Below are 21,201 nucleotides of genomic sequence, written 5' to 3'. Positions count from 1 at the left end.
CTGAGCGGGGGAGTCTGGAGGAAGTGAGAAGAAATTTAAGGTTGGGGGGTTGACGAAATGCTAGCATGGGGGGTACCTTAAACGATTCTCCTACAGACTGATCGTCTTGAAATACAGCAAATTCCTGTTTGATGGAGCGAATTTTCTCCATCAAACAGGAATTTGCTGTATTTCAAGACGATCAGTCTGTAGGAGAATCGTTTAAGGTACCCCCCATGCTAGCATTTCGTCAACCCCCCAACCTTAAATTTCTTCTCACTTCCTCCAGACTCCCCCGCTCAGTTTCCACCTCCGCAGGCAATTTTCCTTGCGGTAAACCTAGATGCCAAATATGCCCCCATATTACCCCAGGCACCGTGGTCAAGATTCCCAATGTTGACTTTAGTCTTAGACCCCCTTCCCTCTCTTGTGATTCTATTAATGTTATTTACATTTTCTATTGTGTACTTTGCAAAGAGGGCAATTATGTAGGTGAAACAGGCTCCCGATTCCGCTTACGTTTTAATAATCACAAAAAATCTATTCGTGATAATTTTGCAGGATTCCCAGTGTCCGAACATTTCAATCTTCATGGTCATTCTCTAAAAAACCTAAAATGTATTTTAATTGCCTCGAACTTCAAATCAACTACTGAACGTAAACGTAAAGAAATCGATTGGATCTTTCGTATTAAGTCTCACATCACCGGCCTCAACAAAGACTTGGGACCCCTTAACAACTACCAGTTCTACAAGCATATGTAATCCGTTCTTTGCTCCTTAATCCGCTTCCTGTATAGTCATGGTTTATTTGGTTTTAATTCCATCATTGCAACTTACTCTTATCTAGCGTCATACTTTCATTGTGTCACATTTTGTACTTCTCATTCGACTGCCAAGTATTGCTGACGAAGGTCCCAGGGGGACCGAAAATTCCAATATATTTTGTAAAACTTACTCCTTATTTGTCAATTATGAGTCATATCTTATTTCTCTGGTTTTCTCTAATAATATTTTCTTTTGGAGTAAACGTGGATTTTCGTTATATTATATTATATATATATATATATATATATATATATATATATATATATATATATATATATACCTTGATCAATCAATATTTATTGACAACAAAATAAAGCAATAATGGAATCAATTAATTATAGGCTACGTTACTTACATTATTTCAACTGAAACTTTCTAATCGGCGATGTCTTTCTTAGGGTACAAAATGATGTCCCCGATTAGTTTATACGAAAAACATTAAACTTATTTGATACAGACTATGTCACTGAGGAGGGAATTAACAATTTCCCGTTTGTTTTCTTTTCTTTGATTTTCTTTTACCACTGTTAAAGGGAGTGAAGACTCTCGCACAAAGAAACATCTGATGCCGGTAATCTGACCTAGTTTCGAATGAGGTGTAACAGAAGTGTTAGATAGCACCATCGATCCCAGACAATATATACACACACAGCTTTCTACCGTCGGTAATTAGACACTAGTGTGGTCAATACATACAGCTACGGTCAATACCCACAACACAGTGTACATAGCAGCGATTGACATCTCATGTCCAGATAAAAGTTAACAAGGTATCACGTTTCATTACTGTCTGCATTTGTTAGCGATAAGAAAAAAACTTCACTTGCAAGCAACGGCAAGTTAACTTTTTTCAGAGGGCGGCACGCGGTTAGGGGCGAGTCTTCAATATCCTCTTTTTTAATAATTTCAAAACTCAAACCCGTATGGTGGTATATATCATATAGTGTTAGTTCCAAACGCTCCAATCTCGGGAATCCAATCTCGGGAATCCAATCTCGCTCCAATCAAGAGGTTGGTTTGAAGATAAGTCGAAGTAGAAACGGGAACACGAACGCCCGAGGTGGTGAAGTAGGTCTACCGCCCTCATCAAAAAATGATCGAATGAAATTCCCTTTAATTAGAGCATCCAGAGCTCTCTCTCTCTCCTGTCTCCCAACACGATGGGACGCCGAATAGGCGTAAACACCCAGACAGTGTCCAATAAAAAAAAAGTGACTTTCACAATTTATATACTGCCGCACACACTAATAAATAACTGACTTTATACTAACGGCCCAGCTACTAAATTCAATCTCGTGGCGATTGTCTGGTGAATCAAGTTACAACAATGTGGAGCTTCTTCAATAGATGTGTCTCCTCTGCTTGGAAACTAATTTTGGAGTGACTTCCAAAATATCCCTGATTTCGCCTTCCGAAAATGTGACAGGACATTTTAATTAACAAGGCCACACCTGCTTAAGCTGCTTAGTTACAATTCCGGTTAACACGATATTTTGAGACGCTGGTGTCTATACAAAAGTTGTTTACGCAAATACTCTAACAAATCCAAACAAAGCATAACCTGGCGCTTAAATCTAGTCTTTCATTAAACTTCTATGGGATTAAATAGCCGAGGTAATTCTATCAATGTATCCAATTAGTTCCTTTTTAATCGCACGAAATACAGCCCCTATGATTAACCGTGACAATCATGCCATTGGGAAGTCGTGTCAGATATACTTCGTTAGTTGTGCAGTGATTAAGGGACTGCGGGAGTCTGTTGTACGACTAAGGGTATTGACGAATATCGCAAAACTAGAGATCACGACAGCCGAGGTTGCATCGCTTTCTAAGTTTTCTTCAGTCGGGCAGAGTTCGGGCCGTATATGAAGAGGATATTCAGTATAAGCTCTGCTGCAGGTGGACCCAGTGGTTTTACAATTTGCTGTTCAGTTTAACAGATGAGATGCTAAAATGCAAAGTTTCCTAAGTCTTTCATGGCCATCAAACGTTATTACGCCTTACCATGATAGGCTTACATATACTATGACGTCAATGCGGAGACAAAGCTTACCGTCCAATCAGGATTCATCTTTCGCTAGTGTCCATTTATCTTTTCCTCGTCATAGGGTTTTGCGTCCTATTTAATTCATCTTGGAATCGCTATCTTATTCTATTCGTATATTAACTTCTCGCTCCCTGTCTCTCCAGGGAGTTTGTAATCTTTACTATTTTTTCCAGAGATCTGTCATTAACTCGTGTCTTTGTACATTGCTATACGCAGCACTGCAGGCGCTGTCAAGATAATAGGAACGTTTCGCGTAGAAAAGAAAAACGGTTAACTTCACGTTTCCTTGGAAGAATGCACACATTCGCCTGCACAATGGAAACAAAGAAACTTTAAAATAATATATATATTTATATCGATCGAATTGAGGATAGTTTTTGACAACGAAAGCGGCTGCATCCGTTTTGAAGAATCGGAATGATTTGTTGTTGTTTTGTTCTCTGGAGACGTTTATTGATCTGTTATTGTATACAAACCAATATATTCAGATAGTAAATCGACGACTTTCAGTAAATCTACATGTTTTCTTTGGTAAGAGATATAGAAAATTAGAAAATTAGAGTTAAATGTTGAATTGGAAGCCACCCGACGTGTAAGTTGTAATTCATAAGCCCTTGCGGGCTTCTCCCACATTTGTGGTCGCTTAAGCGTCGTAAAAATAACTGCTGATTATATTATTGTATAGACCAATATTTTATCGGAATTTGGTTATTAACGTGTTCAATATCTGTGTCATTTATACTCTTGTATATTACGCATTCGACATGCTACAGTGCTTAGCTTAGTTCACCAGCGGTTATCGGTAAGCATGTTTATTTACAAAATAGTGAAAACACAAACAGTGGACATTCTGATAATCTCCAACTGACTGCAGACAAAACAACAAACGAAATAAATAGGGGATAAAAACTTTAAAAGGGTTTTCGCGACGATTCTCCCACTGTTGCTTTAATTTTTTAACCTTAGAAAGTATATAGCCTCTATTTAAAGCTTTGTTTTTAATTCATTATATTTTCGAAAAGCGTCTTGTCACGCAAGACTCGTTCTTTCGAATATCCTTTCTCATTTTTGCCCATATTTAGAGAGAGAGCATCGGTTTTACGGCAACGTTTAGGAATTGTCTCCATTAGCCTAATTGTGAACAAGTAATAATAATTATTGAAAAACAAAACCATTTAGCAGTCTTCAAAAAAGAAAAGGAAGAAGCTTGTGACAACAGTTATTCTGTGAATTTTCTTACTGTGTTTATTTCTTTACATACATTTCAATGGTGATTCAACATGTGATATAATTGGATGCTTTTGGTGATGTAATTTCACCCCCTGCGTATATAGTTCAACAAGAAGACATTTGTGTTTTCGAAGAAATGTTCTCATTAATAAGAACTAAATTGTTCTGTTTTTTTTTTCTTCTAACGAACATCGAATTTGAGAAGGTGATAAATTGTTTATCAATACCGATTTTGTGGAAGGCTGCATCGATTTCATAGAAGACATTTAGAACGGCAATTATATAGGCTGAACTGTACTGAGAAAACTTGTCTAATTCTACTCGAGTTTTAAATTATTACAGACGATACAGTTGTATTACACGGTAATAATTCCATGTTGTTGTATGTTTGGTAAGTTGAAGTATAATAAACAATTTTTTAAGAGAAGTAACAATTTATTCGGTAGAAAACTAAGGAAGAAGCCAACGGGAGTCTATGGAACCTGTAAGATACGGACGACTGTTAAAATTGTGAACAAAACTCCGTCATTTAGCTTTCTTCAAAGACTTCGTCATTTAAGATTGATACTTATGATAATCGTTTTAGAAGAGTGACTGGTTATTTCGCTTATACAGATCAATTTAAAGTATAGGCCATCCACATCTCTCCAGCTGAACAGAAAATCAAAATGGATGTTACTATGGTAACAGACGTACCACAAGTGACCACCTCCTCTGCTGCTGAAGGAACAAGCAGTTCACTTTGGAGAGGATTATTCGCATTTGTTATTTTACTTTTCGGATTATTATTTCATATTTTAGCTGTTTTGGCTACAAGAAAAGCAGCAACGTTTGGAACAAATAACGAAAGCAAAACCGTGCCTTACTTTCTGCTTGGATTTCTGTTAAAGATAGACTTCATTGCAGTCGTTTTCTTTCTTATTCGTGGGCTTGTGTCCCCTTTGAAATCGAGTCTCGTTTTTCGTTGCGAGTTTGGAGTTTCAACTGGCATCTTCTTCACCACTGTTTCTGGCCTGGCTAATGTTGTCATGTGTATGGAACGGTGTGTTGCGCTTATGGCACCTTTTCACTACCGTAAGCATGTGACATTATTTAAGGCCAAAATGGGCGCTTTGGTTACCGTACTTGCTGCATTTATTTTCACGTTGCTACCATTCATGGGTGTAGGCGCATACAGTTATGAAACCGAGAACGAAATTGGATGTGTTTCCCCCGGTGACCTTCATCTTGATGTCGATTTGATATTAGTTCACACAACCATATTTTTCATCATCGGATTCTCCATTGTGTTGATTCTTGTGGTTTGCAATTTAATCGTTGTAAGGTACATTCTGCGATTCAGGGTTAAAAAGATTGCACCAGAAGGACTGTCAACCACTGTCCCGCAAATAGTCACAGGTATGGAGAGCGGAACCCAAATTACGACAAATTTCGAGAGTGGTAATGAGGCCAGCATCATTAACAAGAGTGGGATAACGCGACGTCACCCAGAAACTATCGCTAAACCCAATGAACGAAATACGAAACGAGACATTCATCTAGCGGCGCTGTTCATAGCAGTCTCTATTATCTATACCATCTCTTGGCTACCGCTATACGTAAGTAAAACGTTCGATAACAATTTACAGCCATTTTAGCTAACACCCTGTGGCTCTTTACCAGGGGTTCCCTAACTGGGGTGCATAGACACCCAGGGGGTGCGTGAGTCCATCCCATGGGGTTTGTGAGACGTTTCTGAAAGTCAAAATTAGAGTAATTGTTGTTGAACGAAAATCTGATATATCATTTAATTTAGTGATGTACAAAGTCGTACCTATCGACAAACTCTTTTCGCGTTCCATATACGCATATGTGCCATAGTACGGTAGTACGGTACCGTGCATGTGATAAAAAACTGAATTATGAAACAGGCCCAGGCCGATATGCGTATGATAGTATAATAATGACTCAGATCGTGTCTCGAAAAGTTGGGGGTTCGTGGACAACTCTGACATGCACATGTGGCTCGTGGGGGGGGGGGGGGAAATAAAAATTAGGGAAATATGCTCTATAACTGTCCTCCCATATTGGTTGGTAACACTCGTACTGACAGTACCGCTATATGATATTCATCCTGTCGATTACGAGTCACGATTTGAAGTCGGACGTGACACTATAGTTACAGAAAGAAAGTGTCCAAACTGGGCGAAATGTACCGTAGATTTTCAGTAAAAAGATCGCTTCGATTTAGGTAGTGTAATGGAGTAATAGCGATATATTTCGCACACCAATCTGCAGCTAAAAGACAAGATAAATAATTGGAAAATGTACGAATCGCGCTAGTCGAGTAGCAGCGAGGTACTGTATATGCTTAGGATGCGCGCACCTAACTAAACGCCTAATACTATAGAGGAGCCCTAATGTCATAGAAGCCAAGCTATCTTCGTAGGTATTTTTGCAGATGTGTTATGTTTATTTGTCTGAGACACTACAGTAGGCCTAGCTGCTTATATACGTTTCTGCGACCGTTATTTCACTTTGTTCATCACTTACTTTTGGTGAAAAGAATTTAAATTTCATACTGCACATAATTTTCCAATGTGCAATTACTTAGCACCATGTACCTGCCCAAGTGCCTTACATTTGTTCATAGAAAGTACTGATGTTGTAGATCTGTTCTATGGAAATTTGAACGGCAGTCATAGTGGCGAGTGAGTTTTGCGTCTTGGCGAGTAGTCGCGGTCGCCAAATAGCGAGTACTTAAATATATTTCAGTGTCGAGGCCTGAAACCTTTAAAACATGATTTCTCAGAGTAGAAATCAAGGATACTTTTCATACACGGTATACTTTATGGGTTTGCAATATTGGGTACAAGAATCCTGTTGTTTGTGTGGTCAAATCTCATTTGAGGTCACCAGAGTTCAAACTTTGAAAACCCTTTTACATGATATCTATAACGATGTCAATCGTGGATACTTCCCTTAATATGGTGTGTGGATACGTCACATTGAGTACAAGACCCCTATTGTTTTTGCTGGAGGTACAGTATGTAATGTCAGGTACAGTAGACTGACCTGTGTTTACCATGCCATAGTGTAATTGTACATCAAAATAGTGGTTCGGGCCATTTATATTGTGACAGCTATTTCTGGTTAACTTCGAGCAGAAGTCTAGTGCAATGAAGTCATCGAAACCTCAATGAACTGTGCATGCTCTTTTTTTACTCCTTGCCGTTTTGAGACCACTGAAGTTGACTCTCGTTTCGTTGAAACATGATAGTAAAAGTGTGACTATTATAGAACACGTTTGAGTCAAATACAGCTATTGTTGTTGGTATTGGCATCTAGATATATTGCATACTAATTTAAGACGATTTAAACAATAAATAATTTCACGCCTGGATTTTGAAAAAAAATGGTTTGCTACACTGGGTCTGAACCCTACTTGGTTAGGATCCCTTCAAAGTTTACATATATAGCTTATATATAAATAAGTTCCACAAATTTTCAAAAAGGGTTTAATCGGACTATTTCTGTGCTTAACGAACAACGTGTCGTTAGTCCATTCTAGCATGTCGCCCTCTAATAAAAAAAATAGTCGTGACGACACATGAATTTTTTACGAGAGTGCTTATCAATATTTTAAATTATTTCTTTTCTTTGGCAGATCGAAAGACTTTTAGCAGCTTTTCAAGTCGAGACTCCAGAGATTGTTTTCAGCTTAACGATATGGTTATTATCAATCAATCATGTGATCGATCCGGTGCTCTTCGTTTTCTTCAAGAAGAGAAACCAAGCAGCGTTAAAGTTGGTCCTGTTGCAGGTCTGCTGTCGGTGTTCACCTGGATACCACCAATCGGTGGCGGAAATAATCAGCAAGACAGAAACCCTCGCATAAAACAGTTGCCTAATTATGAGACTGTTTACCTTAATATCAATAAAAAACATTAGTCGTTATTAACGTGCTTGTACATTTGGTATAACGGTATTTTGTACTGATATATTTTCATGTGTGCATTTTCTTTATATTCCCCTCTTTAGAAGTACAGTGATGTCGAAAATTAGGGCCTGGGAGACAATTGTCACCGGGCGCCCTCTATTTAGCTTTCATTTCGTTAAGCAGGAAACGAAAATACATTGCCTATCCCATATTTCCCGCCCCGACTGTACCTTCTGACCCCCCCTTCCCTTCGCCACTCATGTGTATTACAGATGCAAAACTAGTTAAACCTCTCCCTCAACAGAAAGGTTCCAAAAAGATATGGGGTGGGGAAGGAGTAAACCCTTAGTACATTATTGTATTCATCAGTGTCTACGCCAATTAGCATATACAGATTTTTCTTTTCCAAAATGAAGACAGTTATAGCGAAAATGAAAATCAAATGCAGTAACTAAATATGATGACGAAAGACCAAGCTTGAATGTTTATTTCCTGCAGCGGAGTTGTACGTTTTACACCATTGTAGATTTGATATGTGGCCTGCTGACACAAACTCTGTGCAATTATTTATTTATGTGTGTTGTTAACCCCCGTTTTTATTTTGTTAATCTGTTTCTCCCATATTTATTAATATGTGACTTAGATGAAATAAAGTAAATCAAAGAAAATGTGTTACAGAGGAGTATTTGGTTTTGACGCATTTTTCAGTACCATTCGATAGTAAAATACCACAATTTTTCCTTTTCTTTATCTTCTTAAGATTTTTTCAACTTGCGTTTTTCCATGTGATTTATGCTAATAATAAGGAAGAAAATGTGTCTGGGCGACACAATGCTAAGGATCCAATTAATGTAATCTTCATTAATCAATTAGCTTTCATTTCATAGACAGGAATTAATTCAAGGAGGGTGTCTTTAGTTCGATCAATTACAATCTCATTTGGAAGAATACCTGGAAGGTGTAATAAAATGACAGACAGCCCCCTCCCCAAGCCCCCTCCCACCCCAGCCCTCAAAAAAGAAGCTTTGTAATTCACAGTAGTCATTTTGTCATTGGAAACGTGAGTTCTTTTCAATAATCTTCCTTAGTTGGATAATACACCAAACGAACCTTTGTGGTGTGCCGGACGAAACAAGCCTGTTTTGATGACTAATCATGACATGATGTTAGGCTCTTTCCTAGGGGGGTGCAAGTCACCATTTGTTTTACAGTGGGGGAGGGTAAGATGTGATGTCATCCGGGGGAGGGATCTAAGGGAAGGGTGCCCCTTCCCCCATTTCAGAGATTTTGTACAAATGGAGGGTGCCTAGATGCAAAACTGGTGCGATGTTTTGCAACTTTTGAAACAATGTTGAAGAATTTTCGATTGCATAGGTTGTGAAAGGAAATATGCTTATGGGCTGTACTTTAGGATTTTTTTTTTGTAATAGTCTGTCTGCCAGTGGGGGATGGGTTGGCTAATATACCCTGCTCTACCCATTCTATTGATTTGGGGGGGGGGTGGAGGCATGGATGGTATGGAAGTCGACAGTTCTTTTTGCAAGAGGTTAAAAGAAAAATATGACAATTTAATGAAATGATATGTTTAGAATGATTATAAAATTTAATTAGCTCTCACATTTTGAAATAAAAGTAAAAAATATAGTAAAATTCATAGGAGTAGCAGTATAGCATTAACCTTTAATAATGCAGTTGACATTAGAAAGGAAAGGTAGAAGAAAAAAGAGAAAAACAAAAATCCTAATTTTGATGTGGTAGAGTACTGAAAATGTATATGTTAATGCATCAGAATTAGGGTAGATAAAGTGACACTACTTCACTTACTACTCTCTGATCCAAGAATTAGGGTAAGTAAAGTGATATCTATTCACTTACTACTCTCCGATCCAGGTTTGGCACTTCAAACTTCTAATTTGCAATAATAACCATGTTAAACCTCTTGCCCGGTTAAGTTACCAGAGCTGTGTTCTGTATTAAGTTTTTTATGAAGTTTTTGTAATAGGGTAAAAAAAAAGAGATGTACACACCCCCCCCCCCCCAGCACCTGGATCAACGCCTGAGGGCATCCTGTGCCCGGAGAAGTGTTAATCTTTCCCCAAGTGCATGTAAGTATGGCAAAGGGGATATACAGAATACTTGGACACAGCTACAGAGCAAGAAATCCTGGTAATAGGGTTACAGAACGACACTGTATCGACTGCAAAAGCTTTATTCTAATATATCACACACATAAATTACCAGAAATTACTCTAAGAAGCAAAACATTGAAATATATACAGAAAACTGAGAAAAGAATATCAAAAAAAAGCGAAGGGGGGAAAAAACATCTTTAGTGTTGAAGAAACAAACTATTGCACCCTGTTAAAAATGTTTTCATTAGTTTGAATACAACTGTCCAGCTTAATTCTCTTTGTACTTGAATATAAATAAATATATATATATATACTCATGATATGTACCTTAGGTCGACAGTTTATGGTAAAAAAGTGTACCTTAGGTCAACAGTGTACCTTAGGTCGACATTTCAGTGTCGACCTAATGTTTTCACTACCATTTTAAGACACTTTTTTATTGTCGCAAATAGCTTTATAATGTTCTCCGTCCTCTAAAACGTTCATTTAAAAGTTTTGGTTAGGGTCGGTTCAGGGTTAGGGTTAGAAAAAAGGGTTAGGGTTAGATTAAATTTAGTGTGTAATTCAATGTAACTGTCAACCTAAGGTGGGATCCATAGTTAATATATATATATTTGAGCTGTAAAACATACAATCCACATCAGCATCTAGGTATCGTATTCCTTCTTACATCTTGATTTGGTGACCTTGAACTAATCATAAAAAATGATAGCAAAATGCAGAGATTTTTAAATATAAATAAATGAAAACATCACTTTTGCTTTGGTAACTTTTCAAATAGATATAAGTTAACTCCTGGCAAGAAGCTAAAAGGTTCTAATGAATACACAAGAAGATTGACAAGAAGCACTAGATATAATATCTGCCTGAAATGTAGATTTTTGATTGCATATTCATGAGATGTCAAGGGTCAGCCACATGGACTATCTGTTTACCAATATTACCACCAGCCATCATGGAAACAAATGCTTCCGGTGCACTCTCAAGCCCTTCTGATACAGTTTCCTGGTACTGGAAGAAATGGAATAAAATGAAAAGACAAAACATTAAGTGAGCCTGTGGGTAAACTAAAGTTGTAATTTTCGAAATGTTTGAATATTTTCCAAATATTGCGATTGAAAATATGTCAACTAGAAGATGGCATATGTCCCCTTCAAAGTTGGGTCCTTCACATGGAATGTATGTATATTAATATGTTTGGTTAAAAACTTACAACACAGTGTATACAGTCTCTAGGTTTAATATACTGCCTGAATCTGACCTTCTATGTGGGTTCATATGATGAAATAAGCACACTACCAACTTATAACTGTTACCAAATTTGATAAGAAAGTATCCTAAATGTCTGAAAGGAGATCTGAATTGAAAACATTTCAAAGTTTCAACCAAATATGATCTAAAAATGGTGTTCCACCTTTTATCCATATACAAGTTTTTTGTGCCAACCAACCAAACCATTGCCATCATTTTTCAGTCATTTCGAATTATACATCCAGGAGAAGTATTATCAGGATGTCATGTTTGGGCTAGCTTCCCTTGAACCCAAACGACCTTTGACCCAATTTTTTGCATTACATTTATTAAGGGCCTAGAAATGTGCAACAGATTGAGCAGCTCTGTATGGATCGAGCGATGGCTTGCAGGCAACAGCCTTTGAACTGATGTTGAGATATAGACAGATTAAAAAACACAAACTGACAGATAAAATGCCACGTTGGTTGCCACGGCAAAAGAGGAAGAAACAAAAGAAAGATGACTCATTGACCCACTGATTGTCTTCATACCTTATTCGATTGATTAGATAAGTAATGATCATGAGATTTATTAATTTTATTTGAAATCAGAGCGTGACAATCATTGTTGTTGAAGATAGCAACCATACCAACCACTTATTTTTCATGTTTCTCATTCCTCAATTTCAACCTTTGCAAATTAGTCAGAATCGTTCGCTTGTTCTTTTCCATCGAGTAAGCCTTGTTAAGGAATTGACAAAGAATGCCAATTGCATAAAACCAGAAGAAGAAAGTCATTCCAGCTTGTGTTTATGATATCAGTGCTTCAATACCCACTCTCCAAATAAAAATCAGCGATCAAAGAGGCTGATGAGAGAAGCGTCTGATCAACAAGTTGCTCATTTTGTATCTCTGTACCTCATCTATCGTCCGCAGAATAAGAAGCTTTGGCAAAACGATTGATACAAAGAAAAGGAAACGGTTCTTTAAAAGTTGTGCCGTACCTTTAACTTTCCCTCTTGATATAATTCTTTCAGCTCAGCAAGAGTCTTGGGGAAGAGGTCATAGTAGTTGAGGACCAGAAATCTTTCCCTGGTGATGTTCTGAGCCTCTCTGATCTGTTCCGTTTCCTCGTCTAATGGCGGTGGGTACGGTTGGGAAGTATTGTACATTGATATCTGGCCACACAGGATAATATGAGAATCTTTGTTCATCTATAGGTACAAAAAAACAAAACAAAAATTGTATATTTTAATTTCTGTATAGGGAATTTAAGATTAAGTATCATATGTTAGCAAAAATGTTGTGTTACGATTGCTTCACAATTGATTTCATTATGTGTCCCTGTCTTTTGTTCACAAAAATCTAAGTCATGCCTAGAATTTCACAAATTTAGTTGCTTGCAAAACAATCCAGGCACTTGAAACAACTATGCAGTGAAATTAATATGCATTCGCTCTCAAAATGCAACCCCACTCCCCATACCTTCCAGAAAAAGAAAAGAGCAAAGATTATTCTCGTAACAGAGTTGACCATAAATTAACTACCCACTCAACTTTCATTGTACAAATTCTCACGAGGCTTTATACTTGACCAAGTGGTTTTCATGTCCATTTGTTTGTTGGTATAAAGAAGTATAAAGAATTGTCAGATTAAAAAGTACATGATTTGATACTAGTATGGCACCATCATTTCCCTAACTGTGAGCTAAAGTACTGTGAATTTACAGCATGCCAATCTGAGGGGTATATTCATATATGTATTCCTTTCAAGTTAGTTTCAGGATTTCGGTGACGTCATTGTTACGTGAATTCCCATTCATAAATATTTAGGGGATGACAAAAGCATTGCGTGTTTTGTTGACTTGAGGTACACAAACCTATTAGAGTGTGTGCCTTACTTGTTATTTTTGCTTCTGTGTGCTAGGAACTAGTATAAATACAATACAAATTATCTAGAATGATTTGCTGCCTTTCATGGAAATTTAAACTGGTTAATAAAGAGGCCGGACAACAGTCAAAAAAAGAAAGAAAAAAGAGTGACTGAAAATTTTGCTGAAATAGCAAAGTTTTGACACGATTACTGGTGTGTGTCTCTCTCTGTCCAGTAAGTCGTGTCATTGTGATGAACAAGTGTTACTGAACCATTAAGAGACTGTAACATGATGATTGGTCGAGAAGGAAGGCAGTGTGACACATACATTACAAGAATCGATGCAGTAGTTTAGTAGTTGTGAAAAACTAACGACAAAGTCAACGGCAGTCATACTTTGTGAGGCCTGCCTTAAATGTACATGTCATTTTGATCAACTGTTTTGAGTCTTTTCTTTGTCTTTCTACGACAAAAATGATGTCATTAATTTATAATCCTGAGATTACAAATCAGGGAATCACTTAAATGATGTTAAAATAGTTACAAATGTTAAAATTTGCATAGTAGTTGTGAGGTTTGCAAAGTTTCTTTTTCTGTATACAGACACTACTATACATGTTAACATTTGTGTTGCAGCTTGTCCACTATGCATAGCATATTGCTGTACTATACAAATAAATTATCCCCACCCCCTCCCCCCCCCACCGTAAAACATATCTATCACATAAGATAAAGGTAAATGTTGTATTTTTGCTTCTTCCATAATTGCGCACTGCATAACTGAATGGAACTGTGAGCACCATACTGGTGTACACTGACTCTTACGGCAAACATATATTTCTAGTTGCTCAAACTCTCTCTACCTTTCTGATGACGGAGTTGCTAATGTTACCCCCGACGTTGTCAAAGTAGACGTCGATTCCGTTCGGACAAAACTCTTCCAGTTTAGCATCAACGTCATCTTCTTTGTAGTTTATTGCGTTGTCAAAATTTAATTCTTCTTTCAAAAAGTTGCATTTATCAGCAGTTCCACATATACCAACTACATTGGTACAGCCTTTAAGTCTGACAATCTGAAATGCAAATCGAAACAAAATGTAATTTGCATAAATTTAAATCTTTAGAAGACTACCAAAGCCCATGAATGCTGTTAGATTGATCAAAGTGTATTTGGTTTGTTACACAACCAGCTCTGAGCTAGAATAAGTATATTCTGCCAAGCAAACTCATTGATACCAGTCAGCCAAAGAGGTACATCCTTGTCACCTCATAATGTTCTTAATTTATATTTCACTACAACCTCTGAGTCCACCAAGCAGGCACATTCTTGCCACCTCATAATGTTCTTGTCACCTCATAATGTTCTTAATCTATATTTAACTACAACTGTAGATGATAGATAGACAGATAGACAGAGAGACAGAGAGACAGATAGACAGATAGACAGATAGACAGATAGATAGATAGATAGATAGATAGATAGATAGATAGATAGATAGATAGATAGATAGATAGATAGATAGATAGATAGATAGATAGATAGATAGATAGATAGATAGATAGATAGATAGATTGTCTTGTAAATAGCTACTTTAACGAATGGCGCTTAAGCGAGCCAGGGGCGAAAGCCCCTGATCGGTAAAATAAGAGATCAGAAAAGTTAAGATTTTTTCTTAAGTTTCATCTTTGCGGGCCGGGTCGGAGAGAAACGTGGCTGGACAGTTACAGGAAGGCAGCATGTTTTTGAGGGTTGGAGGAGGCAATGAGTGGTGGCTGGCTTCAACGGTTGGTTCTGGTTCTTTACAAATTCCTGTTTCTAATCGATGCATAAGATTTGGAGGCTAGACAGACTTCTTTACCCTATGACGGTGTAGCTGTTTCTGGTAAAAGTTGGTTTGATGGTTTCTGTTCTACAACTGTAGAATCAGCCAAGACTTAATTATGCCAGTTCACACCACACTCATTTATTGTACATCATAATATTCAAATTGTTCAAAAACATATCTTGCTCTGTTTGCTGATCAAGTGTTTTCTTTTTGTGTTTTATTTAACCACAGTATCTGTTACACATATGACTAATATTTCAGAGCTAAACCATGAATAGTGATATAATGCTATATGTGATAACAACAGTCATAATTTCTATGTCATACCATGACAATATCAAATGCACTGATTACTAAAAAAAAAAATAATCAGTCATTCCTACAAATTATCTCTCATACATGCCACAGTAATCTTATCATCATACTCTAGAATTGAGGTTGTTTACTCTTGTTATTTTTAATTGAAGGACCTTCGTAGTTCAGTAGTCATGTTTGCCCTTCTCTTATCAATGTTGATTGTTGGATCTCTTATCTTGTTCTTAAATCGATTCCGATCATGTCAGCACGAATGTCGATTAAAGAATGTCTACTTTGATATTAAAGTTGATCAAGTATCCGGCATTCCAAGGTCTGACTAGTATCTCAACTGGGACAATTCTTTTTTCCCGCCTACATTTTAACGATCTCAAAAATGATAAATTTAGATTTTCTCGATGACTAATTAGACTATGCAGAGATAACAGACACCAAAATAGAGATATTACTCATTACATAGTAAAGGGTTTTGCATTTGACTTGACCATTGTGTGACTTGTGTATTAAGCAACACCAAAGAGAAATTGTAACCAGAATGATAATCCCTTTATGGTTCTTCCTTGCCAAAATATACCCAATCTCTAAAGGTCACAACTTTTACAGATCAACATGAACTATGCTGTTTTGTTAACTTGTTATTGCTGTTTTACTCCAGTAATTGAGATGGATCCAGAATGTTATCGAGGAGGGGGTGTAGCCCTGGGGAGGGGGTGTAGCCCTGGTGAGGGGGTGTTGCCCTGGTGAGGGGGTGTTGCCTTGGGGATGTTGAAGCTAACTCCCTGTGTAGCGGATCTGGAAACATCATCCTAAAATCTTACGCATACACAGAAACTGCCCAAATGACTCTGTCTTACATCAAAATATTTTGGCGGTAGCTTGCAACGCACTCTCAAGAAATAATAGCTAATGTAGAATTTTGTTCTTGAACCAAACACTGTAGGCAAGCCAGAAACAAGCTAGTGATATTACAGTGCAATTAATTGGAGTATTCATGCACCCTTTACACAAAAGACAGTCATGTCAAGTATTGAAAGGTCAATGTTAGCTTCAATGACATTATTTTGTTGAACCTTGTGAAAACTCTGAGATGAAAAATACATTACTACATATACTGTGCAGGTTATTGTTAAACAAGATTAAACAATTTTTTTCCCCTTCACACAGATTTGAACTCACCTGTCCAGCCAGGGAGCCACAGGCACCGGCAGCACCACTAACTACAATTGTCTGGTTGGCTCCCTCGACCACATGACCCATCTCTGAGATGCCCAATAGGGCCGTTAGTCCAGGAATACCTAGAACTCCCAGTATCAGTGACACATGGTTCTTTACTAGTTCACTCTCAACCTTTGACAAGGAGAAATAAAAAAAAATTAGGATTTATCAAAGAAGACCAAGTGTGATCACTTTATTCTTAACTTGTTCTCTCTTAAAGGGTGTGAAGACTCGCGCAAAAAGAAAAGTCTGATGCCGGTAATCTGACCTAGTTTCGAATGAGGTGTCACAGAAGTGTTAGACACCACCATCGATCCCAGAAAATACACACACAGCTTGCTACCGTCTGTAATTAGACACTAGTGTACAGTCAGTACATACAGCTGCGGTCAACACCCACAGCACAGTGTATAGACGATACAGTGATGGACATCTCAGGTCCAGCTAAAGATAACAAGGTATCACGTTTCATTACTGTCTGCATTTTGTAGCGACACGAACAAAACGTCACTTACAAGCAACAGAAAGTTAACTTTTTCAGATGGCCGCCCACGGTTTGGGGCGAGTCTTCAATGCCTTCAAGCTGTCTTAATAACTAACCATGTAGGATTTTGTCCTTCCTGTTGTCAATTGAAAATAAGGCATGGTTACAACCAAGTGAAAGACATGCTGAGTGGGGTGTTATATCCTGAAGCCAGGCTGATCAGGATGTATTCTTTTTGTGCTGTGCAGTTTCACATAGGGACAATGACAACACTTGACATGTAAGCGTTTATCCACCATTACCACATGGGTAAGGTTTCAAATGAGTTTCTGTTGGTTTCCTAATTCCCTTGGGACCAACAAGACTTAACTAAGATAGACATAACAATGTACTCAGATGAGATTCACATGTTCAGAAGATAAACTAAGATAGAAATAACAATAAACTAAGATGAAACTTACATGTTCAGAAGATAAATTAAGTTAGACATAATAACATTCAAATAGGGTACATCTACTCATTATGGGGCATCTATCTACCAAGTATCACAGTGACTCAACTTGTGTTTGTTGAGATATAGTGTTCAGAATCTGTTTTTGACAATTTCCCATTAAGCCCCTTCTATTCATAACTATTCATGAGGTAAAATTGTTGTTGCAAAGAACATGTACATATTATGTAGTTACATCACCGTACCAAACATAAACTAAATCAGCCATGCAGGCGGTTGAAGAGATATTGACATGTTAACAAGCCCTGCCCACTCATTTATTATTCATGAGATGGGAAACCAAAACAATAGGGTACATCTACATAAGGCTATTTAATGCCTCTAAGTTCATACTTACATAATACTGCTGAGGCTTACCTTGTTCACTATAAGGCTATAAAATCCCTCTACTTCATACTTACATAATACTGCTGAGGCTTACCTTGTTCACTATAAGGCTATTAAATCCCTCTACTTCATACTTACATAATACTGCTGAGGCTTACCTTGTTCACTATAAGGCTATTAAATCCCTCTACTTCATACTTACATAATACTGCTGAGGCTTACCTTGTTCACTATAAGGCTATTAAATCCCTCTACTTCATACTTACATAATACTGCTGAGGCTTACCTTGTTCACTATAAGGCTATTTAATGCCTCTACTTCATACTTACATAATACTGCTGAGGCTTACCTTGTTCACTATAAGGCTATTAAATCCCTCTACTTCATACTTACATAATACTGCTGAGGCTTACCTTGTTCACTATAAGGCTATTAAATCCCTCTACTTCATACTTGCATAATACTGCTGAGGCTTACCTTGTTCACTATAAGGCTATTAAATCCCTCTACTTCATACTTACATAATACTGCTGAGGCTTACCTTGTTCACTATAAGGCTATTAAATCCCTCTACTTCATACTTGCATAATACTGCTGAGGCTTACCTTGTTCACTATAAGGCTATTAAATCCCTCTACTTCATACTTGCATAATACTGCTGAGGCTTACCTTGTTCACTATGAGGCTATTAAATCCCTCTACTTCATACTTACATAATACTGCTGAGGCTTACCTTGTTCACTATAAGGCTATTAAATCCCTCTACTTCATACTTACATAATACTGCTGAGGCTTACCTTGTTCACTATAAGGCTATTAAATCCCTCTACTTCATACTTACATAATACTGCTGAGGCTTACCTTGTTCACTATAAGGCTATTAAATCCCTCTACTTCATACTTACATAATACTGCTGAGGCTTACCTTGTTCACTATAAGGCTATTAAATCCCTCTACTTCATACTTGCATAATACTGCTGAGGCTTACCTTGTTCACTATAAGGCTATTAAATCCCTCTACTTCATACTTACATAATACTGCTGAGGCTTACCTTGTTCACTATAAGGCTATTAAATCCCTCTACTTCATACTTGCATAATACTGCTGAGGCTTACCTTGTTCACTATAAGGCTATTAAATCCCTCTACTTCATACTTTGCATATTCCTGCCAAGGCCAGTGGAAACTCTCCAGAATCTCTCCTTTGCAGAAATGACGACTTTTGCTCTCAACAATGACGCCAACTCCCCCTCCATCAATGGGGGAGTCCAGTTTCAACGGTGACATATAATCTGTCCCTGTCTGTTGATTCAGTCTATTCCTCTGAAGGAAATAAAATAAATATTGGATTGAACTTTTGAGCGGAAGAAATTCAACTGCCAACATAACTCCTTACTTTGTTTTCACCTTTGCAAATTCTTCTACTGTTTTGTTGCTACCAGTCTTAACTCACTTTTTAGTGGCACTGTGATATCTTCAGATATTGTTATTTCCATCGACTTAAATGGCTAGTTCTCATCACATGAAACAGCTTAAATATGCCCAACTTAATCTTCAAAATGTGAAATTAATTAAATCAACAAAGATGATTCTCTAGTATTCTTTGAAACTTTCTTGGTGAATGTTTTCAAGATATGGTTCATAAAATTTGTATTTATACCATGTATGGATCCACTGACAAACAGAGGGTCTTCACCAAAATTTGTCCGTCTTCTATTGTAGGCATTGGACACTCCTTGAATTGGAAGCACTGAACGGAAGTTACATTGTCTTCTCCTGTGAAAACAAAAACATGAATAAGATAACACATATCACAATATATATATATGTATAAATGTATATATATATACATTTATATATATATATATATATATATATATATATATATATATATATATATATATATATATATATATATATATCTATATATATATCTATATAATATAAATTGTAGTGAGTTGGAAAATCCAGAATAGTAAGATATTTAACAGTAGGCTTACTTGTTTATTACCAGTATACTACTGTAGTGCCAGTAAATAGCTTGATATATATGGCTTAAAGGGTGTGAAGACTCGCGCACAAAGAAAAGTCTCATGCCGGTAATCTGACCTAGTTTCGAATGAGGCGTAACAGAAGTGTTAGACACCACCATCCATCCCAGAAAATACACACACAGCTTGCTACTGTCGGTAATTAGACACTAGTGTACAGTCAGTACATACAGCTGCGGTCACTACCCACAGCACATTGTACAAACGATACAGCGATGGACATCTCAGGTCCAGCTTAAGATAACAATGTATCTTGTTTCATTACTGTCTGCACTTTGTAGCGACAAGCAGAAAACTTCACTTGCAAGCAACGGAAAGTTAACTTTTCAGAGTGCGGCATGTGGTTTGAGGCGAGTCTTCAATGCCTTTAAATATTTAAAGAGGATCTAGGCTAGTAGTATTTTGTGAATTGCTTAAGACATGTGGCCATGAACTTCATAGTCTGTATCCTCTAGCTTAAAACTGTAACCTGATACTGGCTAGAGGTGTATTTTGCTTCCAATTGTTAGGCCTAAGCCTAGTGCTGTAAAAGTTTAACTGGAAGAGTTTGATCAAAATTTCAGAAATTGTTAATGGTATCAGGTATAATCTTTTTTTCTATTTCGTATGGCAATGTAGTCCTACATGTATTCCCGGATTCGCGTAGAATTGGACATTGATCGATACTTCGCATGATAGGACTCTGTGGAATTCAAACCGCTACTGTTGGGTTGGTCTACACAAACGAAATCATACATTAGGTTCGGCCTAGGCCTAAGTTAGGCCTAGCCTATGCAATACAACGACATTTAACGGTAGTGTAGAATTTCAGGGCTAACTGCGCTTCACTCAATTCGGTGTTATTGGTCATTTTCATTCTCTTCATTATTCAAAATTGCAAACCTGGTCGATGATCTAGCACGACACAATGGTTCTGCGCCATCGAAAACACTTGTAAATTCGGAAACAACTAGGATTAACCGAAATAGTGAGCGCTATCATTTCCCAAGTAACTTCAATACAGTAGTCATACCGCAGGTAAACGTTCAACACGCATGGGGAAGCACCTGAAATGTGACCTTTCATTGAAACAACCTTGATAGAGATGAAATATTTTCTCAGCTTACTTTTTCTTTTGTTTTTACGAGATTATGAACTATATTTCTCATAGGTACCTGTTATAAATAATTTTAAATATTATAAAAATGTACATTGGTCAATCATAGAAATATAATATTTATTAATTCAAATAT

The 21,201-nt window shown here is 37.2% G+C and overlaps 2 protein-coding genes across 2 annotated transcripts; one reads left to right on the top strand and one right to left on the bottom strand.

Annotated features, from left to right (window-relative positions):
* Positions 1-1,066: 1,066 nt before the first annotated feature.
* LOC139979952 (uncharacterized) lies at positions 1,067-10,654 on the top strand. The gene is made up of 2 exons (XM_071991218.1): positions 1,067-5,681; positions 7,730-10,654. Exons 1-2 carry the CDS (start codon positions 4,752-4,754, stop codon positions 7,958-7,960), a joined length of 1,161 nt encoding a protein of 386 aa, XP_071847319.1. The 5' UTR covers positions 1,067-4,751; the 3' UTR covers positions 7,961-10,654.
* Positions 9,583-21,003, bottom strand: LOC139979954 (prostaglandin reductase 2-like). The gene is made up of 7 exons (XM_071991225.1): positions 20,852-21,003; positions 19,579-19,694; positions 19,035-19,241; positions 16,556-16,726; positions 14,102-14,311; positions 12,371-12,580; positions 9,583-11,145 (listed from the first exon to the last, which is right to left on the bottom strand). Exons 1-7 carry the CDS (start codon positions 20,889-20,891, stop codon positions 11,038-11,040), a joined length of 1,062 nt encoding a protein of 353 aa, XP_071847326.1. The 5' UTR covers positions 20,892-21,003; the 3' UTR covers positions 9,583-11,037.
* Positions 21,004-21,201: the final 198 nt, after the last annotated feature.

This window comes from Apostichopus japonicus, chromosome 14, assembly GCF_037975245.1.
Source record: "Apostichopus japonicus isolate 1M-3 chromosome 14, ASM3797524v1, whole genome shotgun sequence".
NCBI lineage: Eukaryota > Metazoa > Echinodermata > Holothuroidea > Aspidochirotida > Stichopodidae > Apostichopus > Apostichopus japonicus.
This window is presented reverse-complemented; position numbering and strand designations above follow the sequence as displayed.